The sequence below is a fragment of the Platichthys flesus genome, chromosome 1 (assembly GCF_949316205.1).
Source record: "Platichthys flesus chromosome 1, fPlaFle2.1, whole genome shotgun sequence".
Lineage (NCBI taxonomy): Eukaryota > Metazoa > Chordata > Actinopteri > Pleuronectiformes > Pleuronectidae > Platichthys > Platichthys flesus.
Window position 1 is genome coordinate 22,930,354 of NC_084945.1, and position 27,902 is coordinate 22,958,255.

Here is a 27,902-nt window from a genome sequence, read left to right on the forward strand (position 1 = left end):
GACGCATACGATTTACAGTACATCCTTTTATTATCGCAAATATGCAAGAAAAGTCAAATGGAGACACTGTAAATGAACACATGCCCTTTAATACCACAGTCTAATTGTTTTTAAACACTTTAAATAATATACATTTGCACCTTATTATACCCTTTGAAATGTTTTTAATTCATATGTACACAATGTAATGCTTTGAATTCTTTTCATTCTTTTTCGTGGAGAGGACTAAAGAGGTCTCTTAAAAACACGAGGGTCCCGTGAAACCCAAGAGTCTCGATAATTCAATTTACAATAACTGTACAACTGACCTGCCTCGGAGTTGGTGTGAATACCATGTGGACTGGCTGAACACTGGCCAGTACCATCTGGGGGGGGGGGGGTTGAGGGCGTGTGTGTGAACATGTCTCAGAAGTTTCCAGTCCTGTCGAGTTTTACTAGTTAGCGTGCCATTTATACTCTGAGTCCCTGGTTTGTTAGCACAAACACAGAAACTCACACCTGCCATCTTTGTTCCTTTGTTCACTTTTTGAATGGTCACTTATGTTTTCATTCGAAAATGCACAACTTCTCAGCTAAAAGCTAAAAGCCCATTCTATGATCTGAAAATGCCACATCAGTAAGAAAATAGGCCTTCGTTCGCTTCTCCCTGAAAAAAAAACCCGGTAATGCTTGCAGATGGGAGGTTTTAGCATAGCATGGATTTTTTTCACCGAGAGCTAACCCAGATGAGTTTCCACACCTCGTATCAACTGGATGAAAGATGTCAGGTTCGGCCCGTGCCAAGTCGCCTGGCTGCATGGTGTGTTCTGAGTGTGCCCAGATTTGACTCATCAGTTTGTTTGGTTTTTGTTGTGGTGTGGTCTGGTGAGCCACAGCATCACAGGGCGTTCTAAGAAACCAGGGCATGGGGATGACACAGCAGCAGGGGGTACAAGCCCGAGTCTCTACTGGCACCACTGAGCCGGGAGCCTTCGGGCAGGCAGAGGGGGGCGAGGAGCGCTGTGAAGAGCCCAACATGCCTCGGCACATGAAAGGCCTGGTTGACCATTCCCTTTGAGGCGACTGTATGCAAAGGCGCAGGCCACTGGCAGGTCAGAACAAAGATGGGCTTGATTGTGAGAGAGAGAAAGAGAGAGACCCCCAGGGAGGAGTGCACAGGACTGGGAGCTACACTTACTCTGAGCTCATCTTTATCCACTCATTGGCCTTGTTTAATCAGCCGCCATCCGCAGAAAGCAGATATGAGGACAACATGGTCAGAGGAACTGCTGCCCATTTTTAATGAACAACTAGTTTATAAATACAAACCCCCAGTTTAACTCAAACAACTGCCAGCGCCCACAAAGATCAGAATGAGCTTCTGTTTTTTTTTTTTTTCTATCTCTCTGTCTTTTGGAATGGAAAAAACAGCATCTGTAAGTTACACACAAATATAAAGCATGAAAACTTGGCCTTTCTTGTTGCTGTCTTTGATCCAGAAATGTTGAGAATAAGACCAAAAGAATGAGAGGAGGATCGAGTAAATGCCGCCCACTTGCCTCTTTGTGAACAACACGCAGATGCTAGGAGTACAGTTCACTTGGGGTTCTGCCACGCATTCATGTGAAGAAACCGCTGTAATAATCTTGGCTTAGAAGTGACAATATACTGAAACAAACAGGGACGTTGTCTCTCAAACTTGAAGACGCTGTGAGCTATTCTCAACAAACCTGTCAAGACCGGAGGCCAGTGGGAAAGAATGTGGACAGCCTTCATACACGTCTGAATAATGCATTGTGTCACCTTTAGCTATAAACTGTAAAAAAGAGATGACGTCTTTATGTTTGTACAATCAACAGAATTGGCACCACTTCTGCTTTGGTACCTACAGTATTCGTTCTCTGGGACATTTGGCCTGCGGGTAAAGTTTGAGTGTCCTTGGCGTGGCACTGGTATCCGGGATCAAACAAGTGTTTTGTTAGGGGAGTGGGGCAGGACAGCTATGTAGGTAACGTTTAAGTGCAAAAAAACAGTAAAAGCATTTAGAGTACATCTCTTGCTGATCACGAGACATACTGGTAAACGTCAACTTTCCACGTTGGTCCTCAAGTCTTTAACATTCTATCCCATCAGAGTTGCAGTACACTTGGAGCTTGTGCAACTTCAACCTGAATTTTATATTCACCAACCTTCTTAAGTTTCTGCTAAATACGAACACAAATCTGTGCCCGTGTGAGAAAATTCCGATCAGAGACCCGAGATATGTTTTTAGGGCTAATAAGCACAAATTCCGGAGCACTTTTTTATGTGTGCTACACATTTGACTATAAACAATGTCGAAACATCCAGGTTCGCTTCCATCACCGTTTGAACAATGGGACTTTTTCCGGCTCTGAATGCATTGCCAGCCAGATCGCTTTAGCCACATAGCCCGCAGACATCTGAGTTTCTGCAGCGACTGCCAAGAAATGCTCCCTCACAAGCTCTCCAAGCCTAATGAATACAATGTTCATACATCCTTCATATTGGAGAAAGGAAAAAAGAGACATTAAAAATAATCCTATTAATAATAATTGTTTACACCATGTCATGATAAGAACAGCAAAAAGAGCAAGAAGAACATACTTTAGAAACAACAATGAGAAATTGTAATAAACAATCAGTTTGGCAAATCAATGCTGTTTTTGGCGAGGCCCTGGCCTCTTCAGCCCGGCCTGTGGGGGTGTGTGGTTGGACGGAGTCGGGGGGAGGTCACGGGGCTCTTGGAAACTTGGGCTTGTCAAGGGATTCGCAAAATCAGATTATGTCTTCTTTCTGGCCTCCATGAAAGGCGTCCTGTCTGCCAAAGCTTTCTGGTTCCACAGCAGGCCACACTTGTCACCAATCAGACAAGACATGGACCTCACACACACACGCAGAGCTGGATGACACTGGTGAAGGGGGGCAGAGGGTGAGTGTGTCAGTGTGTGTGTTGAGAAGCTGGGTGGATGGAGGCTCACAGAGGGGGGAGAACTTTGTGTCCCCTGGAAAGGTTCAGGACACCTTTTTGTTTAGGAAGATGAGGGGGAAATCAACCAGTCATGGTGCTGAAATGGTCTAAGTGTTCTGCTGCTGAGTCGTTTTGTGGTTGTTGCTGTTTTCATCACAGTCCCAGATTCTTTGGGCGTTATAATCAAAAACTTTTGTTGCTGATGCTTTTTTTCCCTTTGTTTTGTTCTACATTCCCCTTAGAGTTCTGCAGGGCTAGCAAGGTTAGAAAGCCTCTGCTAATACTTCGGTATGCTTGGGGGTGGTTGTGGTCCTGATGGGGAATGGAACTAGCAGGAATAGGCTGGGTGGGACGGTGTGAGAAGATTGATGGAGTAAGGGGGGGTTGTGTTTTGGCAGTCCCTCTCCCAGAATGCTCTAGTCCAGGGGTTCCTGTTTTATCCTGATGGGCGTGTTCATGGACAGACTCCGCCGGTCCTCGCGACACAACACGTACTCACTGAACTGGGATGAGTCCACGCCGCCTCCGCATGACGCCGCCACGCTGAAACCTTTCTGGAAGAGACGCTCCATAACCTGAGGGGAGGGGACAGAGGAAGAGAAGGACATTAATAACAGAAGCTCTAGCTGAGTAGTACTGATCATATAGACTGGATGGCAGGATGGATAATTTATCTGCACTTCCTGCTAGTATCCAGAAACGAAGCTAAAATATCACAGATATGAGCGCAGCTACTTTGAACCAGTGCAAGGGATCAAGCTAAAAGCCTGATGATAAAAATGCTCAATCATTCACAAGTTAGTCTCATTTTTCAATTGTGACCTTTCATTAATAGCATCAAACTGAAATTAGCACATAAACAAACAGTGTGATAAAACCTAAAATAACAGCAACCATCTTTGAGCAAAACTTATTTTATGTGTATTTAGTTTGCTAAATGTGAAGCTATTGCTAGCAACCGTATAACTTAGCCAATGTCCCCCCCTTGCAAATGGTTGATTTGTATTTTTTAGTTGCTAAACTTTTATTTTCAATAAATGAATACCTGTAAAAAACTCTTTTTTTCAATGCTGTAGCTATTGTTTTTTTGATATACAGCACATGCATCCTTTCTCCGAACATCAACCTCAGATCTTCATTAGTCTCAACATGCACCGTGTGTCATTAACCCTCCACCCTCCTCCAATCATACGTAGCGCTGGAGCAAAACCGGGGGGCACTCCGACATCACACCACCTCTGCAATATTCATGCTGCATGCGCTGGATTGGCTACTGAACCGAGGGCATGAGGCCCAAAGGGATGAGGAGAGCGGAGTGCGAGCGAGGTGTGTTAAGGGGCTGAGTGGAGCTCAGCTTGGTGATTACTGGAGCCCCTAATTTGAGTAATGAGGGCTAGGGTGAGAGGAGGAGTGAGGTCCGTGAGCGAGGGAGAGAGCGACGTGTGGGGAATGAGGATGCAGAGTTTCTTCGGTGAGGACAAAGTGCTGGAGCCGCAGGGAGAGAACAGGGGACGTGGATGCATGCTAGCCCCTAAAGTCGGGGCATTGAAACTCACTTTGGTGAACTTCAGCATCACTTTTCTCTTCTCGTCTACTATAATCCTTGTGGGATGTTTTGTGTATTTTTTTGTAAGGGGTATATCTAAATCCCAGTCAGAGGAGTGCTATGTGTTTACTTATTCCCCGTCCCTTTAATGGAGTGAGTAGTGCATGGAAATGAAAGGTCTCGCCGAGGGCTAACCCTCCTGCTGGATACAGAGCCAGAGAAGTTCACGCAAAACAGATTGCTTTCTCACACATACACATGCAAATACACACACATTCATGGCAAAGGATGACCTCTCTAATTACAGGGGCAAGGGGCCCCATTCCAGGACTAAAGAGGGGGTACTTAGGCCATTGAAGGACTGCAGCCTCCCCTGATTTTGGGATTAGCACAACCCAGAGGAGCAGATAAATCACACAAATGAACACATAGAGTTATCGTATGTTCACAAAGTACAATCAAATTGAAAATAACAACACACATTCACACAAGAACGTGATGGGCAGACCTGATGACCCCCAACTCAAAAACACACACATCCTGAGGTGCCAGCACACAGGACCAAAAGTTATCCAACACCCCCCCCCCCCCCCCGCACTTCTCCTCCTCCGGCCATACGCCGACGACAAACTCTGTATTTTGTGAGACAGAAGTGGTGGCAGACAGCTGATGTTGAGGGTGGCTAATTAAGAGACCTGCCCAAGCATCAAACACTCCCCAATCCATGGCAGACGACAGAGGAGCCTAACGATTATGGAAATGATATTACATTGCCGTCTTTGATCATTGCATCACATTGCATTTTTCCTCATCATCTCTTAACGCATGTGGGACTCTGTCATGTTCGGCAATGAATTTGGTCACAGAGGAGGATGGCCTGATCAATAAAGATAGTCTGAAAGTCCCCTTTTATCATTAGCGCACGGCAACACAAAAGACTTAAGGATATTATTACAGATAGTTGTGACAGGCTCAGGGATACTGTAATGACTATCAGAACCCCCCCCCCCCTAAAAAAAACCCTTCACATTCAGTTTGACACAGTGAATTAGCGCCACAGGGGAATAAACAATACACTGAATAATTAAGATGTATCCAAGCAATAGGTCTCAATGTCCACGGGACAATGTCCTGAAATCAATCCCAGCTGACGACAGAAAGTAATGCAGCCTCTTCAAAAGCTGAGACATGTCCTGGTGGCTCGGTTTAGTGCTACATACTTGTGACCGCAGGCTCTCAGATCCCAGCTTATGTTGTACTTGTGCAGATTTCCCTGCTAACTTTCCTGACTCACTTGAGCGAAACCATAACAAAATATTCTAACAGTGAGTTGCATGTGAGCGGGCGGATTGGTTAGAGTCTAATTCCAAGCATGATTATTTCCATGAAATGGGATTATTGCTAGTTAGCTGCCTTCGTATTTTCTTTATTTCTTCCACGTACACTGTTATAGACTTTAGACGACCTACCCTGAATCCTGTACTGCTTTGACATGCTTATTATATATATATATCACTGCAATTATAAAAAAAACTGAAATCAGAATATAACACAGAAGGTAGGAGAACTCTTTATCGACTCAGTAACACTTTACCAAAGTTTGCTATCCTTCCCTGAACTTGATCACTTCTTCTCGTCGTTTCCTGTCTGTGTGATTGAAGCAGAAGCTGAACAAAAGCTTCTCCTCACCCACTTCATCCCCACTGATCCCTATCCATCTGAAACATCATAAACCATTCTCACTGTCACAGGGTCGACTTGACTGCACAGGGATCTGCCCCCCGAACACACGCACACCCACACACTCACACACACACAATTTAACATATAAACATCTCTCCGTGCTGCCACTCAATCTGGGGTCGCCATGGGGACCCCAGATGAGGAGGCGATACATCAGCCTCAATGCTCTCACCTCCCAGCTCTGTGTGTTCCCTACACAGTGAAAGATGGCAGGGCAGGAATCAAAGTAGATGAGTCTCAGGGCTGGAAACCACAGCACACTGTAATATTGATGGCTACCGGAGCACGCACACACACACACTTGCTACAGCTCTCAGGAGGTGCTGGAAGAGACTTGCTCCTTGTGGCACAGGGCTCAGGGTTGATTGACACGTATGACACACACAATGGAGCATGTGATGGGCGCTACACTCAGGGGGTCGCTTGTGTTTAACTATGCACGCACTTTCCTATGTGACAAGGAGCGCTAACTGCAATCTCTGCTTATCTCAAGCATCTGGCGTAAAACAGATGAGAAGCTCCAACTCTTTCTAATTCTCTGAGCCATCTGCCAGCTTCTTTTTTTTAAATCACAAATGAGGAAAACTATTTGACAATTTAATATATTCTTAAAGTATCTGCAGCACTTTGTCAAGCTGCTGCGTTTGTAGAACTCCCAAGACTGATCTAATGGACACACATTTAAAGTTTCAAGTTTAAGAGTGTTTGAGTTTAGGTGACCCCATATAGATAACAATCTAACCCCAGCAGTGAACACTCAGCAAGTTAGATGAGGAACAGAAGTGACATGTAGGGCTACATCAGTCCTCTGAGGGACTACGAGTAGTTTAAACTAACCAGAACAGAGTATGGTTTACAGAGTTGTGACGTTTCTAAGTTACTTTTTTAAAGATTTGAGGTGCTCTAACTTTGCTTGAATCTTTCATTAGATGCCACATTATACTCCTCGTCCTTTTCCGAAGTGTAATGGACGAGGAGTATAATATTGTGTTTTGTGTATTGTGTAAATTACATTAGAGACAAATTTGCAGATCAATATTTTATACACAAATCAACCCATAAATTATGATCCACTCTAAGAGAAAAAACTGCACTAGAGTGTATGAAGTTGTTAAAATCCCATTGTCAGCGCTAATGATCCCACATAATAATACTCACAAGGTAGTTTGGCATTATACTTTTACTTTTTTTAAATGTACTTACACTGATATATTTGAAACCATATTCGACGACTGATTGATGGTATTTTTTATACTATTTTATACAATTGTAATACATAACACTGATGAAGACTTTTACCCTCTTTGATGGCGTAAAACTAGTTATTTGTCGTTATATTTAAAATTTGAAATAAAGTGGATTTCTTCAAACCACCTGCAGTATCCACCTAGGCTGCATCTGACATAAATATAAAAACAGAAACAATGATAAATCTTGACGCAAACTGCTTTCGAGCTGTCAATCAAATCTTTATCCTCTGTCCTGCAGGTCAATCCACTGCCTGCTGAGCCCCGGTGCCCGATGCTGTGGTCTTCCCTCACTGATCTTAGCGGAGTTTGCCTTGTTCTGCCACTTGATCTGGGCGACTGAGAAGCACCACTGAGGTGTTTGTGTGGCCTTGTCTGCTCTCATGCTTTCTCTTTCTACCCAGGGCAGGATTGATGGAGTGGCAGGGTGACATGTAAGAGAGTGTTGCGGCGTGTTGCGTTCCCCGCCCGGGCAGCAGGGGGACAAGGGGCCCTTCTGTACGACTACCTCCGCTGTCACATTGATGAAGGACAGATTGGCTCTGGTCTGATCTGAGTGCTTCATCATGGTGATGTATGGAGCAACAGGCCCGGCTGCAGCTCTGGGACCAGTGTGTGTGTGTGTGTGTGTGTGTGTGTGTGTGTGTGTGTGTGTACACCTCTGTGGCTCTTTGGCTAAATGTTTTTCCTCTGTTAAGTGCCTCTGCTGCTCTCTGTTTTCCTCCGCTGGATCTACATCACAGCGCAGGTGGTTTGTGTTATTCCCTGAATTCCACTCATGACTTCATGGAGAATCAGTCGCCAAGGTGGAGTTGTTTATTCCCACTCTCTCACATTGGAATACAAAACATGAAAGACAAAGTACAGAACACAATGTAATGTTATTGGTAGAAGAAGTATTCAGATCCTTAATTTAGGCAATGTAAAAATATACTTTTAAAAGGTAAAGTCCTCCATGAAAAATCCTACTTAAATAAAAGAATATAGGTATTAGCAGCAAAATGTAGTTAAAGTCTATATGTGAAAGTCCCACTAATCTTTATTAAAAAAGAAACAACACGATAAGTTTAAATTGAAGAAAAAAATGTTGGAAATATAATGTATATATTGTGACTTAACAACAGGAAGTCAGAAGCTGAAAACTTCAGGTTCAATTTTTAATCATGTGTAGTATTTTAAAAGCTTGCTATATTATATTATTCTATTTCATTCTATTACTGTCTATTATGTACATTTCAAATTTTAAGGGAGGTGGTCACTTAAGCTATCAAATGACTGTAGTGTAAGTATGTATATTTCCTCCTTCCTGAAATGTTAATTCAGAGATCGAGTTTAAGCTAAAAGTTTAACTAAATGGATATAAGTACATCAAGTATCTCAAATTTGTACTATTGTACTCAAAGTTGAATTTGTTGTACTTGTGGTTGTTAATTGTATTTTTAGTTAGGAGTACTGTACTGTGAAGGTACAAAGTTACTTTCCTCCACTAAATAATGTCAAACTGCGCACCCTAACTACTTTCTGTAGACTGACACAAAACATTTTTTAAGTTATATTTTTAACTGTAAATATAAAATGATGATATAATAACACATTAGAAAATAGATACTATTTTGATAAAAAAGGAGATATTTCAAAATGATTTAATGATTTATAAATGCAGACTATCAGAATGAGGTTCTGTAATAAAAAGTATATGTTCAACATATTGTTACTTTAAGTGAGTTTAAATAACATTATAACCTGAAATAAACACAGGTTGCTGCAATAAGGGTAGAGTAAATTACTGAGAAATCTCATGTTATCTCGTTGTGGCCAAGTATCACAAGGTCTAACAGTTTCCTGCCTTGGGCAACACAGCAACAGTAGCCTGGGCTAAAATACATTCATACTAAAATGAGCTCTCTGTGCCCATGTACATTTAAAGTTTTTCACATATCCATCTCCTCCTGCTCAGAACCTCTTCAACAACCAGTCGTGTCACAAAAACTCTGTTCCCGACAGCAATGTATCTGCCCCCAGAACAACAACACCCCCACCCCTTTCCCTCCCTGGCCTTTCTCTGTGGGCAGGGTGTGGCCCTGTGTGTGTTCCCCTGGGTTGGGGTCCAAGACTGAAATCAGAGCAGTGGCTCATTGTCTGGCGGCTAAGACGAGGATTATTATCCTAACCTTCTCATACCTTCACGCAACAATGAGAGAGGACAGAATGAGTAAGTTGTTTAGAAAAATCTCCCCTTTCGCTGAAAAAACACCTCCATCTGCTCCTCGTGTCCTCGTCTACATCGACTCAATGAGCCGGACCCCTCCACTGTGCGTGCATATGTGTGCGTTAACAATGTTGTGTCTGTGTGTGTGTCTTAAAGGGGCCGGCGTGAGAGGAACAAACAGCCGCACACCACAACGAACGCCACCTTAGCCGAGAGGGGCCGTACAGTGAGACAAAAGGGACTGCGCCCGCAGGAAACCTGGAAGCTCCAGCTCCTCTGACTGGAAGCGATTCGTCTGACACTGGGACTCCAGCTCACCTCGACATCAGAGGAGCGGCCTAATAAAAGCCCAAACAATAAAAACTCCTCTCAGACCATGTTAGTCGGATGTGCTCACATCCCAGAAACCAGTCTCACTGGTAAACAGAGTGGGAAAATGTTGTGTTAGTTGATGCGGCCAATTAATTATATTGCAAGTCATTTAAAAATCTATAAAAGAAGTATAAACCGGTTTAGGCTGTTTGAGAAATTGTAAGTATGGTATTAAAAAATGCAATACGTGTATTTCAATCGCCTTGAGCAGTGTTATATTGGAGTCTTTTTAAAAAAGGAGCTGTGTCTTAAAAAGGAGTAAAGCGTAAATTATGCATATCATTTCCCCCCCCCTTTCCATTTCTCTTCTTCATTTTTTCGCAGGAAAACATGGCCGCAGTCCACACGTGCTTTGTCCCGCTCGCTCTCCCTCTCCTCCCTGGAGGTGGTCTCTCGCACTGGCAGGCGGGAGGTGGAGGTGTCGGAGCAGTAGCCTGCCTGGGAGAGGCTGTGGATGCTGCGAGGGGCGAGTCTCCTGGATGTGTCGGCCTGTTCGTGGCTGTGGGCGCTTGAGTGTGTTACACTGAGCCTGCGGTGTGGGGCTGTTATGTTGCCCCCCTGTCCTTCCTCTCACAGACCTCTCTGTGCAACACAACTGTAAAAACTAGCTTTGTGAAGTTGTTTCTTAACGTCTCACAGCTTCACCGCAGCCCGTGGTCAACACTGCTGTAAGGATGGATATCATTAATGTCTGTCAGATGGCCGGTTTGAAAATGCTATAACACGCCACAATGCAAGGGTAATATATTCTATTATAACAAAATGTATTTACTTAGTGTGACAAAATAAAATATTATACCTACACCACAAACAACAGAGCGGGATCAGGTTCCACATTATGCTACGGCCACATGTGCAGCTTGCAAACTGCAGCTTGCAAACTGTGACTTTCTCTGCACACCTGCCATTAGCTCTCGTGATCTCCTGACAAACCGACTGTAACTCCATCAGCGCAGCCGTTATCTCAGTTAGTGACAACAAGCTATTAACTTTACAGCTGGAAGACGCTGTATAAAGGGCCACAAATCATGGCAACTGTCTGAAAGCAAATAAAGTTTGGAGGTGGAATTGCAGGTTATAGACACTGAGGGGGAAACAAAATGAGGGTCTATATACCAGCCTTTTATTCTGGGCAATGACCTGAAAGTAAAATCCACAGGCTGACACAGAATTTCAGAGAGGGAGAGAGAGAACAAGCGATGGCTCATTGGAACAGGCTTACGCTGCACAGACGCCATCAGAGCCCAGGTTGTACGGTATACAAGAGCCAGCCGGGTGATTGTGATTGGATGTGAGGGGGAAATGGTGATGATGGGGTAAACAAAACCAACTCATGGTAAAGTTCCTCTGTGTAAGGTGGATTAGGTTACAATAGGTTCATTCTAAAATCACAAGCACTCGTATGTTTTCAAAAGACTTATCTTCAAGTCTTGATGGAGCAAAGATCTTATCCTCATTATACAGATGTGTTACAGGAGCTATTACCTCCGACATGCAGGTTTTCATTGCCATGTGTTTGTCAGCATGATTACTCAAAAAATGAATTTCCATGACATTTTGAAGAGGGGTTGGGCATGATCCAAGAAGGAAGCATTACATTTTCTTTTCCAGATCTGGATAATATTGCGTCTCCAGGTATTTCTTTCACTTTCTTTAATTTAATAAGACCAGCTTAGCGTTCCTAGGTACTAACTACTGTATGTGTATGTTTGTTCTGAAATGATCCTGCTCTTAGTTTCATTTCAACAATCTCAACATTCAGGACATTTCTCTCTGGGCCTCAAGCACAACTATCCATTTTTGATAGTTGTGCTGCATCAAGCAACTTTATACATCCAATGTCTGTGTTACCATGTGGCGTCTGGTTGGAAACTGATGTTATCAAAGTTCAACCTAACACTATGTCACATTAATACAATCTTCAGTTCATCACAGCCTCAATACATTCAGAACAATGACACCCCAAATGACTTAACAACAACAAAATATCTCACCTACAAATGCAAAATGCATCGATAACTGTGTGATGTGATATTATATTCTTATATGTTATAGCTTAATATTTTCCAAATAATAAAGAAACTATTTTCACAATTGTCTCTAAATTGCTTATAGGCAACTAATCAAGCAATGTGTTATCAACCTTTCCCTACAATAGAAACAGGAAATGCTCTGTGGTGCGTTACCTGGACAGAGTTGAGTCTGCAGTAGCCATTGAGGGGGAAGCGAATGACGTGCGTCGGGTCCTGGTTCCAGCCGGCGTTCACCGAGTTGCACATAACATCTCCAGTCTCGGGGAAGATCTCCTCGATGAGGACCTTCTCCCCGCTCAGGGCGATCCTCTCGCCCAGGTCGGGTGTGACACGAACCACCAGGCAGTCGCAGGGCTGCTGCATCCGCCGCTGCTCACGCTCCTGCTTCCAGCGCTCCAGCTCTTTAATCATGGGCATTAGCTGGTAGTAGCGCGCCTCCTCGTACAGCAGGTGGAAGTCCTGCAACCGAGAGAGCAGAGTTTGCATGTGTTCCCGTTCCTCTCGGCTAAATGTGTGAGTAACGATTCATTACATCTCATCACCAAGGTTATCAGGACAAAACTCCAAACATTTTGTGTAACATTAACATGACAGTGGAAGGTGTATTTGCAGGGACTCCTGATGACTTCCCCACAGCAACGAATGACAAAGTGTCCTTGAACGGGACACTTAACCTCTAATTATTCCAGAAGAGCTGTTGTTGCTGCATCTGCTCCTTGACCCTTCTTCTCTGAAGCATCAACTGTGCGACACAGACGGAGAGGTGTCCTGCAATACTTGTGAATATATTCAGGAATAATATATTTACCGTATCTATGCTTTAGTAACCACTAGTGTCCTTTGTCCTTGCTCTCTGTTATAAGCAATACACGGACTTCTCATTAGTTGCTTTCAGACATGCACTGAACTCAGGACAATCTCCTGACATTCTCCGGAGGGGCTGAATGTGAGAGCGTAAATGTCCAAGACAGATGTCAGACTTTCTCCAGAGTTTTCCCTGCCAACCCCTGGACTGTGATCTCTCAGTGGTTAGGTCCTGCCTCTGCTGCCTGCACCACCCTTCACCTGAACGCTCTGGAGACTTCTGTGTTGTTGTGAACGCATCGGAGCGGAGGATGTCCTGCTACGCTGTGCATATCGGGACCCGATTGTGTGTCTGAAAACGGCTGTAATGTCAGCAGTGTAGTAGTTTACACTGCCTTGCTCCTGTTGTTGGTTCATCTCCATAAGGAAGAGACAACAACAACAAATTGCAAATGTGAAATTGACCTTTCTTTGTCCTTGTGAAAGTGAAGCTATTTAATAGCAGCAGAATTTCTCACTTGTTTTCCATGGATAACTTCTTCTGGAGAGAAGAACAATAAACTAAGCTCGGCGATGGCCTCTGACCAGCAGGACAACGCTCTCACTGAACACAGCGTAGCCATGCTGCAGTGCTCCTCCACAGTAGCTCTTGGCAGCGCTGCTCTTGCCTTTAGCATGTTTTAGCGAGCACTCTCCAGAAAAGGCCGTCAGTGGGGCTCCAGCGAAGTGGGATGGTGCATTCCTGTGTGCAGACAGTCTGCAGCAGATTGCCGGCCTCTCCCTCCCGGGCAGGGCTTGCTGGGGGCCATTTGCCCCTGTGCTCTTGCCTCTAATTTCCCATAAGACCAGATGGCACCATCATTCACCGCTACCATAGAAAAAATGGGGGAGGCTGAGGTCCGCCATTGGAGGCAGACGGGAGGTGAGGGAAAAGAAGGGAACATGAGGACAATTATAAGCTGAGGATGATTTTAATGTATTCCTCACATAGAGGGAGTTTTATGTTAATGAGGCTTGTGGCCCTATGTTAAGCTCCTATTAGAACAAGATTTAATTAGGTTACACCTAAATGCTGCAAATCTTTCAGCTAAACAATTAGTAATTAATAAATCTCTGTTCTGATTAGTGTTGCACAGTGACGAAGAATGACAGCTTAATTCATTCATAGTTTAAGACCTGCCATCGCTGCCTCTATTCTGACTCTACCTTGGCTCCTGGCAATCGATCATCTCAGTGTGAGGACATTGTAAAATCACGGCAAAAAAAACTGATTCCACATTTGTTTAGTAGACGCATCTCATCTCATATTCTTAACACACTCACAGTGAGACTGTTTGTGGTGAAATAACAACAAATGCTTTACACAGTCTGCATCATTGTTGGCCGTGCCGGTGCCGTCAGGGATCCCTTTAAAAAAATGTAACTAAAAACTTTTCCCCTTCTCTTTTCTGAACCACTGTGTAGAAACAGAGCAGAGCAGCAAACCTCATATTCATTAACCCTTCTGCCTCCGTTAAGATCTTCAGCCTTGAAAAGCGGCCCGCACTGGTTTGACTCCCTTCATCTCAACGGTGCCTTCATCTGAGGCGCGTGGACGACACCCAAATACAACTCCATCTGGACCGAGTGTTGACGCAACACATCTTAAGCTGATGGTCTAATATTTAAGATTTCAGAAAGCGAAGGAGGAGGAGGGTGGGTTTGTCCTTTTTTCCCTTTTTCTCTCCCGTCCTCCCTGTCTCTTTCTCTCCTGGCCTTCTTGCTGCAGCTGACAAAACTCATACTGAGACACTCCCCTGCAGGCGGCTCTCTGTATCAAAGTGTAGCTCCTCATCCTTCACAGGTCTGAAGCCATGGATGGATATGTTTTTAACAGGGGTCTGTCTGCGAGGCACTTTAGTCATCCTGAGCAGTGCAGAAAACAACAGAGTAATCCTAAGCGCCGAGGTGAGGATGAGAGGGAGACGGGGCCAACAACTCCGTCCTGGCTGCTGGAGCCGCTGCTGCTGCTACCGCTGCCAGCTCTACCAGACAATTCATCCCCCAATCCCGTGTCCAGACAGGCCGTTTGAGCTTCAAAATAATGATCCGACCTGATCGCCCACTGGCAAGGCAACATCGCAGGAAAGGATAGAGGGAGAGAGAGAAAGAGAGAGAGAGAGAGAGAGAGAGAGAGAGAGAGAGAGAGAGAGAGAGAGAGAGAGAGAGAGAGAGAGAGAAAGAGAGAGAAAGAGAGAGAGGTAGACAGCGAGAAGAAGAAGAAAATGATGGAAACTGTCACTGTCAGGGAGTCGGGGGCCTGATAAAGACCTTCCGTATGTTCTGGACATAAAAAGGTGAGCAAACCCACACAGGTAGATGTTCGCAGGTTTTTGATTGAACTTGCCAATGATGGAAAAATCCTGCCAACCCTTATTTAATGTTCGAAAAAAAGAACTATTATTTTTAGCCTTTCATACCTGAAAAAAAGAAAGCGTTATTGATTTAAAGTGCAATTCAAAACGCCTGAATAAAGTGATGCAGAAACCGCCGAGTCGTAACGGTTTATAACCGTGCCCTCAATGTGACTGAGCATTGCTTACACTCTTGTGATTAATTGCAGTTTGAATAATGAGATGAGGAAGGATATTAATAGTGAATATTTTGTTCCACTGATGTAGGCTGAAACATTTCTTTTCCTTCTCTGCTCAGACTTTCACATTGATTTAGCAAAACACACAGCGCTGCGGCTGCCAGCAGCAGAACAGACCCAGCCCTCGGGCGACGGCAAGCCTGATTGTGTTCAGATAAGGACATGCTCAATTCCGCCTCTCACTATTTGCATTTTTTTCTTCTTTCCGGGCTCCACGCAAATTGAAAGGTATGCAGATCAACACAGGCTTATGAGAGGGGATCGTGATGAGTTGAAACAATGGAGTCCAACGCATTCTCTTCAACCGTGGCGCCTGATTGGACTGTCAAGATTTCACAGAGAGGAAGAGGGGGTGAAGCATGAATAAGAAGGGAAAAAACTAATCGGTTGTGAGTCAGGCCATCTTTTGCCAAAATATGCAGGGCTTTCATGTCATGTTCTGTTGTCGGAGGTTTGGCTCTCGTAGAGAATGATGAACAAGCGCCAGCCCGGTGGAAAGGTCACGCAAGTTAAGGTGGAGTAGAAGTGAAGCGTAGAATACTAGGAAACAGTATCACTGAATGAAACCTTGAACATGAAGGAGCTGTAGGCAGAATATATACAAATTCTGACAATGCCACATATGGCCGTGTGGGTTCTTGTGAGGTCAGACTACCTCACTAGTAACACCATCAGTGGAGTCGCTCGTGTGACCTCCACAGTCCCCGCACAGCTCGACAGGACATTTTAGCGTCTTTTAGCTAATTGTGTTGGGTTTTCTGGACGTTTTTTTTTATTTGGCAGATAAATGGGCCGATCACATGTCCAAACAAATCCAGATTCAGTATGATGCACGTTGAAGTAATTCTTCGTTTTTTGTAAGCGCTATAGCTTTAAGCAAAGACACACATCATTGAATATGGTTTGAAATTGGTTCCATTTTACATTGTGTTCTTCCAAAAAAAATCTAAACAAATTATCATATGTATTGTTAGTATTGCCTTTTTTAAGACCACGGACAGGACAGAGACTCAAAGGGGGTCGATCAGATTTTATTTTGGGCCGTTGCCCCCACTGGCCCCACCCTTGATCTGCCCCTGGCTATAAAACATGTTTATTTACAGAAAATGTTGTAAAAAATTGTGGCAGTAACATAGATTTTGATATCAAGCCTGACATCATTTGTTTTGTTAAAAAAATGGAGAAATGGGTGCAGAGCCTGCTTGTATTACTGCACCAACATTCCACAGTGTCCCTTCCCATTGAGGCCTTGACTGTTGGGGGCACTTCCTGTCTGTGGGGGAGTCGGTAGAGGGCCGACAGAGCGGTTTTATCTGTGCTCTCCTCTACGCAAACCAGCTCAGGGGTCAGGAGCACACAAACATCATCAGGCCTTGCTCTTTTTAGCTGGTTAGCATTTTACATCTCCACAATGAAAACTCCCAATGAGTCGCCTCCATGTCTTTTTTCCAGCAGAGTTCTCTAATTACTGCGTATGCTTATATTGCAGGTATGCTATGTGTTAAATGGAGGGGAGGCGAGGCTAAATTAAGCATTGTGAAAACAGTTCACTGTTGTGGTCTCAGGTCTATTTGGAAGACGTTCGACCCCCGAGGCAGCAGGAAAACATTTAAAATACAAACATATCCACACTTAAGTGTTTTATCTTTAGGAAAATCCTGAATTCCACACAACACTAAGGCATGTCTGGGCAGATGGCTTTACGTAGTCTCAGCTTTTTATGTTGTTGTGTTGTTCAAATGGAGAGAGCCGATGGTGCAGACAAGTACACTCGATACAGTATGTTGTGGTGCAGATATTTACCTTGAAGTCATCAGGAAGGAGCAATTTGCTGGTCCTGAGGAAACTGAGAATGTAGCGGAATATCTCGCCGTCCCGATCTATGAAGTAGTGCTGCTTCAAGCTGTCCAACACGATGGGCTCAGTGCCATTGAACAGACGACTGATTCTGAAAATTGAAATTGACACACAAACACGCACGCATGCAGGCAGCCACACACGCACACACACACAAACACACACAGAGGAATGAGCCAGCTTCCTTCAGATGCATGAAACAATTACCCTCCATTTATTTTTCAATTTTATTAGCACTAAGCTTGAAATGCATTAGCATCCCAGGTTGAAACAAGGGGCTTAAGGCACAGTTCCTCCATCCCAGACTTGTTTGAAGTGTCCCTTCTGCAGGAAGATTATAACAACACACACGCTCGCTGCTTGTACTTACAGAAATTAATGGCATGAATGTAGCATTACAGCTCTATTATTCCATCTGTCAGAGGGGTGGAAATGAGAGAGAGGCGTGGTGAGGGCCACATACCAATTCAAGACGGACTTCTGGAAAAAGATATTTCACTTTTTGATTTTGTTATGACCATTTGAAGAATTTGCACAGAAGGCTGTGGAACTGTGCCACGGTGTCTGTTTAATACAGAGTTCCAGTTTGTGGATAGATAAATGGGATAGGAAGATAAATTCACAACATCTGCATTGTCTATTCAGAATGATATTTAACTGTAAGAGTTTGTATATAATGTGGAGTAATCCTTAATCCTAATCTCTGATATATATTTCGGTGGTTTCACTGCTCACTGTCACTAGTTGGTCTAAAAAGGTTAATATCTATTGTCAGGACTTATTTAAGGAAAATCCAACCATTAAAATATTCATAATGTTCTCCAAATTATAAATATAGATTAGCCTGAATTATTTCTTTGCTAAATACCTGGACACAGACCCAAATAAAGGCTCAAAGGCTATAAGACATAAATTTAGAGTTTTGAAAGTTTTGAAAATAAGATGAAAAAATATGAATGACAACAATAATATTTTCCTACTAAGAAACAGATTCATGAATTATAACAGTAATAAGATGTATGCGTTAAGGCTTTAACTAAGTATGGACAGGACTTCAGTGTAATGATAAGACACTTGTTGCTGCCTTTAGCGTCCCATGGTTAACTCCTTCCACTGAAAGATTAAGGGCTTAGTTGACATTGGCTAGAGGGGCTCATCAAGGCTAAGAGTGGAAATTGTTGTTATCTTTAAACTTTCATCACCATGTTGGTGCCGTGCCTCCAGATACCCTTGGACAGATAGTCGTTTCCCCCCTGTCCCTACTTTGCTGTTCTAATAATCTCATCTGGGCACCTCCGCTCTATCTGTTTGTTTGTTTCCAAATTCTAAATATCCCTCGTCCATCATAACCAATAGTGTTTTTTAAGCATGTTTTAAAATATTGAGGACGCATTTAGTACAAGTGCTTTTATTTTGCAAAAGCACTGCTCGTGCAAGTGGAATAATTTGCTTTAATTTTGTGACTCATTTTAAAACAAAGCTCACAGCTCCCTCAGCAGAGAAACCTGGAATGCCTTCTCAGTGCAAATAAGCCGCACTAGTGATTTACACAGGAAATCTGTTGCACGTACAACCTCCTTAACGGTTTCACTGCACATTTCCATCGTCTTTCTCCGAAACAGCTCTTGGCATGGCGCTGCGTTGCTGTTATTATCATCATTTTGATGTAATCAGCTCTTTAATCACAGTAACAGCTTCGAGGTCGGCTGACAAAGTTGTCTGACAAAGAAAATTGTAAAACCTATTTGCAAACACGTCGACCGACACACACACACATTCTCCCAGCACTGCCTCAGCACTGGCATTGTCAAACTCTATTACAAGACAGTGGAAAGGGGGCCGCAGTGGGAATGTCAGTGAACAAACAGCAGGACTTGATTCACTCACACACTCCTTTTACTGGATTTACAATCCCAATCCTCCACTTGTGTGAGTATGTGTTTAATGGTTGGATCAGGTATCTCCTGACCCCGATGTGTCGGCACAGCGAACTGAAGCTATCACATCAAATCCGCCCTGTTTCTTTCTCTCTAACTTGACTGGGTGAGGGAGCAAATCAAAGATGCTTCTCCCTCCCTCCCTCCCTCTCTCTCCCCTTGTTCCTGCCATCCGTTCTCTCTTTCACTCCCTCTTTCTCTCTCTCCGTCTCCATCCCTCTGCCTTACTCGCTTTCTCTCTGGAAATCGATGCAAAATGCTTTATAAAAAACCAATACTCATCTCCCTGTTTCGCCCGAGGTGTTCCTTTCTCATATGGTCTTGCAATTCTTCCAGCTAGAATTTCACCATACCCCTCCAGGCTAACTCTGTTTTTCATCTCCACTTTTTTAAAAAGCAATTAAAATGCTGCCTGTTTTTCTTTTTCTTTCCCTCTCCTCCACTCCCTTCACTCACTCCCTCTTTCTCTCTCTCTCTCTCTCTCTCTCTCTCTCTCTCTCTCTCTCTTGCTCTCTTTCTCTCTCTATCTTTATCTCTCTCTCTCTCAGCACCCCCCCCCCCCCCCTCTTCTGTTAAATCCCTGAATTGGAAGGGTGGTTGTCCTTAACAGGTAGGAAGAGAGAATAGGGTGGCAATAGAGAAATTAAGACAGGATACACAAACAGACAAGGACGCCGACAGACAGAAAAGGGGAGGAAAGAAAAATAGAAACAGAAGTAAAGAGGGGAAATGAAAGAGGTGGACAGAGAAACAAACAAATTACAAGAGGAGGACAGAGAGATGGAAAGAGTGTGAGAAAAAAAAAGCTATGAGAGAACTAAAGACAGAGAACGAGTCAGGGAGAGGGAGGGAGGTGGTGGGTGTAGGAGGTTATCAAGGACAGGAACAGCTCAGATCTCTCACTCCAGAGGTGCGGAGTGAGGGCCGGAATGTGGGGCAGTAGGTGGGCAATATCTGGCAGGATGCTGGCTGCAGGAGCTACGGCCGACCAGCTGCTGAGAGCTGCCAGAGACGTGTCTGCAGGAGGTGGGAGGACGATTTAGCGCAGATATCACTGATTCTGATAGAGCAGATGCTATAATGGATGTGTACGACTATTGGATGCCTAATGGACACAAGACGCCCTGCAGCTTCCTGCACAGTGAAACAAACACTAAGATGTTTATGAGTTTTCTAAGTCGGGCACTCAAGGCCGTTCCCCACTGACTTATGAGGAGTGCAGGTCAAAAAAGGGGGAGTTTAATACCAGATTACTATTGTCCCTGGCTCTGATTCGCTGATTCCAATACCAAGCCAATACAAATGACAGAGTCAAGTATCTAAATGTGTGTGTTTGTAAGGTGTACAAAAGTTTTGCATTTGTAAAAAATAGTTGGTGCATGTGTGAAAAAGATCGGGGCATTTTGTAGCTATGGAAATATTGTGTATGCGTATTAATATTTTGGGCAAAGTCTTATTCTCAAACAGGAATGTCTATTCACCTATCTGTGAATTTCACTTAATTTACTAGCTAAAGGCAAAATGCAAGAGCTGACCAGCCAATCAGCTTGGCTTTGATGCGGATGCTATACAAACTTGACAGGGCCAGAAGGAGAGCGACTCCTCACCATGTTGTTCATGGTTGTTGCAGCTTATGCAGGCAAATTAGTTGGAAGCAAAACTCGTCCCAAAGCCAAAATAATCTGTCAATCAATCTGTGGAAAATAATCTCTTATTGAAATTACACCATTAATGTTTAGCAAAGTTACACTACTAATGTGACATTGATCTCATCAGGTGGTTCATCAAATTTCATTAGTTAGTACAGCATATAATGTACTGTATGTTCAGAAGGAAATAGATCTTAATATTTCCTCTAAAATAAATGTACATAACATGGCTTAATAGGCTGTTACCAGTTGCAAAGCCAGTTTTATCCACTAGCTTAGTTTTATTTTAGATGGCCATATGTTATCACTATACAGCCTGTGTGAAATCCTTTTTTAAAAAGCCACTTGAGGGTATGCTCAGATTAGCTGAGAGGTTTAACAATGACGTGATAAAATACAAGGAAAAATCTGTTTTGTGAAACTTACACATAGAGGAGAAAGAAACCAGTAAAGGAGGATAAAGCCATGTAGAGATTCATCATATCATATCTGCGCACAGAGGACTCATCTTTGAAGAGAAACATGTCCGGTGTCATTTGCCCTAATTTCCTCAGCTTCTGTTCAAGTGACTGCTGCGCCTGTCCTCTGTGAGAGCTCCGCAGAGTGTAGCATCAATGTTTCATGACCCTTGTCCCTTAATATGGCCGGGCACAAAAGAAGATGAATAACCACACATTAGTTACTAGACTAACTTTCTCTTGGCACGCTGCATTATTTAGGGGCCAATCTATTAAAAGCAATCATCAACTTTAAACTCTTTAACCCGGCTCTTTTAGTCGGCACAGAGTTCAGTCTATGCCCACAGCTCGACCGGACACGGGCGAACGTGGCGTACAGGGCTGTGCCAGTGTAATTGTTTTGCTTTCTGCTGTCGGCCATTATCCTAATTCACACAAAAGGGCCCCTCCTTCCACTGGCTCCAGTGGAAAGTGGAGCCCTGAGGCAAACTGCACACTGAGGAGGCTGGGAGAGAGCGAAACAGTGAGTGTATGCACGTAAGGGAGAGAAAGGGAGAGAGTGAGCGTGTGTGTGAATGTGTGTATGTGCGTGTGTGTGCTTGTGTGTGTGTGTGAGAGAGAGATCAAGAGTGAGAAAGACACAGAAAGAGAGAGACAGGGGGGCAAACGAGCATGTGTGAAAGAGAGACAGAGAGAGAGAGAGAGAGCTCCATCCTACACTCACACTGGTATCCGGTCTTTCCTCTCACTGTACTAACACTGTTTGGGTGCTCTGACATGACTCTGCCCCATTTACACGGTGCCCTGCGCATGTCCTCCAATGAATCACTAAAGCTGCATCAGAGCATAAAAACAAGTACAACACAGATACGAAAATATCGAAATAAATATTAAAAGCTAATGATCAGATCCAAATAATATAAGCACATTTAAAATAAAAGCACTGTAAAATGTAGATGAATAACGTGTGCCCTCTGGCCACTGGATGGAACACAATATGACACTGAAACTAAGCATCTTAATAACAAACACAACCATAAAGCCTTGTCTGGGACGAGCTTTATTTTTCTCATGACATGTTAGAGTCAGGGATAAAAGGAGGGTTGTCAGGGATTTCCTGTCAACGGACTCTGTGAATATCAAGACTTTATTACCAGGGGATTATGTGGATTGTTTCCTGTAGCCAATTTGGCAGATTTTCTAACAACCCGGTGTATGTTTACATTGGCCCACACGGGACTCTGTCAGCTGACGCACAATCGAAGACTGTATCATGTAATGAATGACACACTGTATTATGGGGGGGGGGGGGGGGGGGGGGGGGGGGAAGCAGGGGGCCTGAAAACATCCCAAAAGGGAAAAATTCAAAGAGCAGAAGAGAAGAGATATTTTCTGCAGTGTTTGCTTTCAGAGCCTCCTCTGGTGTTGTCACCTTGTTTGTGGATGGAGCTAAATACGTGAATAAAGTGGGAGAGTGGATTACTAATAGTTCTTACACAATCAGAATCCTTATGACTAAACTTATCAGTGGAAGTGCATCCAAAATAAAAGCCCTGTTTGTTTGATGTATGAGGGAATCTAACCCACATATGCCTGAGAGCAAACAAGTCCTTTCTGTTACTGATCGCACAAATATTCAACAAATAGAACGTCACTGTTATGTTGGTAACGATTTAAAACGTGACCGCAATATCATCCCCAGTTCTGAGATGTTTGGAGAATTACAGCAACGATAATGTTGTTCCATATAATAGGAATATACAGCCTTAAAGTTATACACGTTTTGTGATCGTAGATGTATTTCTTATATCTTGTAAAAAGAACACTTATAGGAACTAGAAAGCAGATGATGGTAAATGCTGGTCCCAAAACAGCCAAGAAAAATCAATATGTTATGAGACAAAGAGCCAGATATTAATCAGATCTGAAGTCGACCAACGTCAGCTTTGATGAGGGATCCGGACATGTGGTTCGATGCTAAGGATCCTTATATCACCCTAATCCACAAACTGGCTGTGTGTGTGTGTGTGTGTGTGTGTGTGTGTGTGTGTGTGTGTGTTTGTGTTTGTGTGTGTGTGTGTGAGAGAGAGAGAGAGAGAGAGAGAGAGAGAGAGCGAGAGAGTGTGTATGCCTTTGAAATCAACAATAAAAACGTGAAAGTAGTTGTCAGCTTGGCAGCAGCTGAGTTTTTGAGCACAACTACCGTGTGAAAGGAGATAGAAATTAAAAAGCCTTGGAGGTATTTATTAGACAATTTAAAACAATCACTTGGTGAAACAAAACACAAACAATAAGATGCGTTTTAAAGCTAAAAGAGGATAATAAATAATGAAGGCATATGAAATGAACAGATATTATAGAAGGTTATGAGGGAAAGAACTTCTATTTATGCCAGTCAGCTAAATTACTTGTTAACATCAAAAATCCAATTAGTCTTAATTGAGACAAACAACATTCAAATGATATAATAATTGATTCCATGTTTGAAATGCAATATTAAGTAATTAAATAGAAATAAAAGAAGAAAAGCTTTTTCTCTACTATTAATATATATATATATATATATATATACATATATTATATTATATTGTTGAATAAGACGAATCTCTAGATTTATGACATTTAAAACCAAAGAAACAAGATACAAATCATCTCCTTCCCTCCGATAAATAGAGATAAATGGTATTTATTAGTAAACTAACTCAGGCTATGAGGTTATAAGCAGGGACGGGTCTTACCTGGAGTCTGGGAACTTGGTGAGGGTCGCCAGGCTGCTGGTGTACATGTGTCCCCCGACGTCGATGTGCACCGGGGCATTCGCCTTGGTCAGCTGAGCCGGCAGAGGGATACCCTGAGTGGCCAGAGGAGAGACCGGGGACCGGGTCAGAGACAGCCGTGACATGCTTCTTCCCTCCTGAAAGCAAGTGTAGATAAAAGCCATGGGAATAAAGGTGCAGACGGAAAAGAAACCCCGACCAGAGTGATCCTACACTGGGGAGCAGATAATATCCCTTCTGAATGGTATCAGATCACTTCCATGACTGTCTGGTCGCGTTTAGCCTGGGAATTATTGCCACCGCTCTAATTAAGTATGTTTGCATCTTTTTCATGCGGCACCGGAGGCGAGGATAGGAGGATGCCTTATTAGAAAAAAAACAGGCTGGGAGAGAGATAGAGCGAGGTAGACAGACAGAGGGAGAGAAAGAGAGAGAAAGAGGGAGATGGAGGGGGGTGCTAGGTGTCAGCCTCCAGGGGAATAAAACAAACTGCTGCTGCAATATTCTAATTAAAGGTCGCCTTATGTGTTAGACGTGATGCGCCCAGACACACCAAGCACCAATCTAAGAGCGAGGGAGGAAAACACGGCGGGGAGAGGAGGGGGGAGGGGGGGAGTAACTTTTCCCTTTTAACACACATTCAACACACCAAAGATTGAGTTGAACGCCTGTCATTTACCGACACACACTTGTGACTTGTGCTGTCACGCTGCTGTGGCACACGGAGGGAGAACTTCATAAACCCACGCGTGCGTCAAAGCGCATCATCCAAACTCACAGGCCGAACACACTCCGCATGTGAGGCACATGTGTTCGGTATACAATAAGTGTAAGTGGAGATTATCCGGAGCGCTCCGGTGCACGCAGAGGTCAGTGCGGAGCTGGGTTTGATCATCTGATAAAATGTTATAGAAATATTTGTGATTCGCTTCGATACGCCGCCATTTCACTCCTGTGCTGCTGCCGGACGAGCCGAGGATCAGTTTATCTCCAACTTACTCGCGCGTGATGTATTTGCCAACAGCTGCAGGTGAACCACCCAACCTCAGTGTGGCCACTTCATAATAGGACTGAGTGTAAATAAAGTCGGAGTGGTTATGGTTATATTTAGGGACCTGGGGACGCAGAACGAATTCATGTTGTTATGAAACTTTATCAGTTGCTATTTTTCTATATTTTCCTGCTGAAGAAAGGTCACAGTCTGCCCACTTTACGCATCGTTACGCACCAGTTCCCCTGCAGCCTTTGGTTGAAACGCAGACCTTTGCTGATGCACTCATATGACAAGAGTTCAAATGATACTTGGAGCTCCAAACTTGGTTTCAACAGATCCTAATAACAGACTAATAAAGCACCAGCATCAATTTGTTGTTGAGCTCTTTCACTGTCACGACCCTGAAACTGGAGGCCGTGTGGCCGCTCATCCCCGGGGCCCTGGGAGAGAAGCGCCACCGGGCAGAGTGGGAGAGACTGGAGCTTTGTCTTTCTTTTTTCCAGGGTGGTGTCCGCATCACAGCAGTATCATGTTCCCTTAATACGATTATAGGCGGACGGGATTACATTTCAAATCCCAGGAAAAGAAAGAAAAGAAAGGGGAAAGAAAAGGACAGAAAAAAAAACTTGGAAAGACTTGAGAAGTTTGGGGTCCATTCCAAGCTCTCTCTCTCTCTCTCTCTCTCTCTCTCTCTCTCTCTCTCTCTCAACCATTCAATCAATTAATCAATGAAATCACCATATTATTTGGCGCAATCTAAAAAATATATATCTTCCTAAAATATATCTTATCCTATTTTATAATACTCCTTATAATGGTCCTATAACTTTCAATCGTTTCGTCTTTCTTTAACCCTCACTATCTTCACAGACACACACATCCACACACACACACACACACACACACACACACACACACACACACACACACACACCGTCTATGATAAATTCCTCCACAAAATCCCAGCAGCTGTAGAGGCATCAACTTTCACCTCAGAGCTTCTGCTGCTGCTTCGCTCCACTGACTCTGTTCACACACCGATGCCATTCACCTCAAACATTCTGAATTAAAATAACCACATTAGATCAAATGAGTAACGTTGCGATTCAGCACCGCGCTCAACGGGAAAAAACACGAGCCCGCGCCTCTGCCTTTAATTCTGCCAAATAGCACAATATGGCGCCTTATTCCTGCTTTGCAATTAAAAAAAGGGCATCTTGTCGACACGTGTAATTCACGTAACCCGTTCGATGAAAACACCGCACGTGTGAACTGTCCGGTGTGTCAGGAAAGAGGGGAAATCCCTTCTCCACGATCCTGCTCAAAGTAAACCTTACAGCGCTGTGCGTAATAAACTGTCTGTAATGGTAAAATGTCTCACCGTACCGTTTCAAACATTGTAGGCAGTCCACGAGAAATCCGTGCCGGCGTTCTGTCCCAGCTCCTGTCCGCTGTAACCCCCCGAAATGTCCTAATATATTCTCCAAATGCCTCCCCCTCGATACCACTACGCCAGCATCCAGCTCCGGCACGAACCTACTCTGCCGCACGGAGAAGTGTTTGGAGCCGGAGTCTGTATCGTGCTCTAAACTGCTCTGAGAGGATGAAGGAACACTGTAGGTCGTGTCCGGGATGGACTGCTCTGAGTCTCTGTGGCTTTAAAGGCTCTATTGCCAGGCTGCCTCGACCTGTCCTCACCAAGCTTCTTTGTACCAAAGCGCACAGGCAGCGTCCTTACCTTGTACATAGATGAGCCGATCTCCTTCCCCTTCTTATATGGATACGCGTAAAAAAATTGCGCTCCCGGTTGGAATCCTGTTCCGCGCTTCAGCTTGTCTGGCTGTTTTTGCTCCAAACGAAGCTGCCCCTCTGGTTTGTTATGAGAAGAAGAAGAAGAAAGCTCAATAATCCGTCTCTAAATAACAGAGCAGAGCTAAAAAAGAAAAATCTCGCTCCGGGCTGCACGAGCGCCTCTGGGCCAGGGATTAGGCTACAATTAGCTCAACTCCACTCTTTCGCCCAGGCAATTTTTTCAAGGAAGAGAACGTGATACCCTCTATTATGGGTGCACAGATATAATAACTTCTCTTATTTTGAAAGTAGACGCTTTCCCCTCTAACGGTGTGAAGTTGTGTTTCCAGAGGGCGCAGAGGGAAACCTAACAGGCAACTGTCAGTCTCTCAATAGATTTCGAGCAGCAAAAAGCAGATTTCTCATTGTCACTTGGTCTGATGTAACAGCTCCGCGGGCAGTTCCAGCTAGCAGGCACACATTTCCATCTCCAGCAGCTCCTGCAGCATGAATGTAAAGTTTAAAGCCAGGCGGGCTGCCATGGTCCTTCACTCAGGCAACGTGATATCAAGGCGCAGGAACTTGTTGATAAAGTCTCTGTAGAAAAAAAGAGAATATGTTGAAAATGAAGAGATATCCTTGAACCAATATGTTTCACGCGGTGCGTTTTCTCTCTCTCCCCCCGTGTCCCTGCTCTCCTCTCTTTCTCTCGCTCTCTTCTCTCCCTCTTGCCTTAATGTCTGGAGTTGTAACGCCAAATTTCCTGCAGGCTATTAAAATCAAATGACGTCTATGGACATGCATGCATGCTGCTGCAGAAAGCGCCCTCACAACCTGCCTGCAGCCAAATGCGCCATTTCAATTATAGCGCAGGGCTTAGATGGA

General features: G+C 43.9%; 1 protein-coding gene across 2 annotated transcripts; it reads right to left on the reverse strand.

Moving 5' to 3' along the window:
- Nucleotides 1-27,902, reverse strand: LOC133954739 (BTB/POZ domain-containing protein kctd15). Of its 2 annotated transcripts, none has more exons than XM_062389226.1 (5): nucleotides 26,965-27,902; nucleotides 24,194-24,306; nucleotides 17,358-17,502; nucleotides 12,272-12,577; nucleotides 1-3,543 (listed from the first exon to the last, which is right to left on the reverse strand). In XM_062389226.1, exons 1-5 carry the CDS (start codon nucleotides 26,971-26,973, stop codon nucleotides 3,385-3,387), a joined length of 732 nt encoding a protein of 243 aa, XP_062245210.1. In that variant the 5' UTR covers nucleotides 26,974-27,902; the 3' UTR covers nucleotides 1-3,384. The 2 variants fall into 2 exon arrangements, with proteins under 2 accessions (XP_062245210.1, XP_062245203.1); XM_062389219.1 differs by having other exon boundaries at nucleotides 24,194-24,369.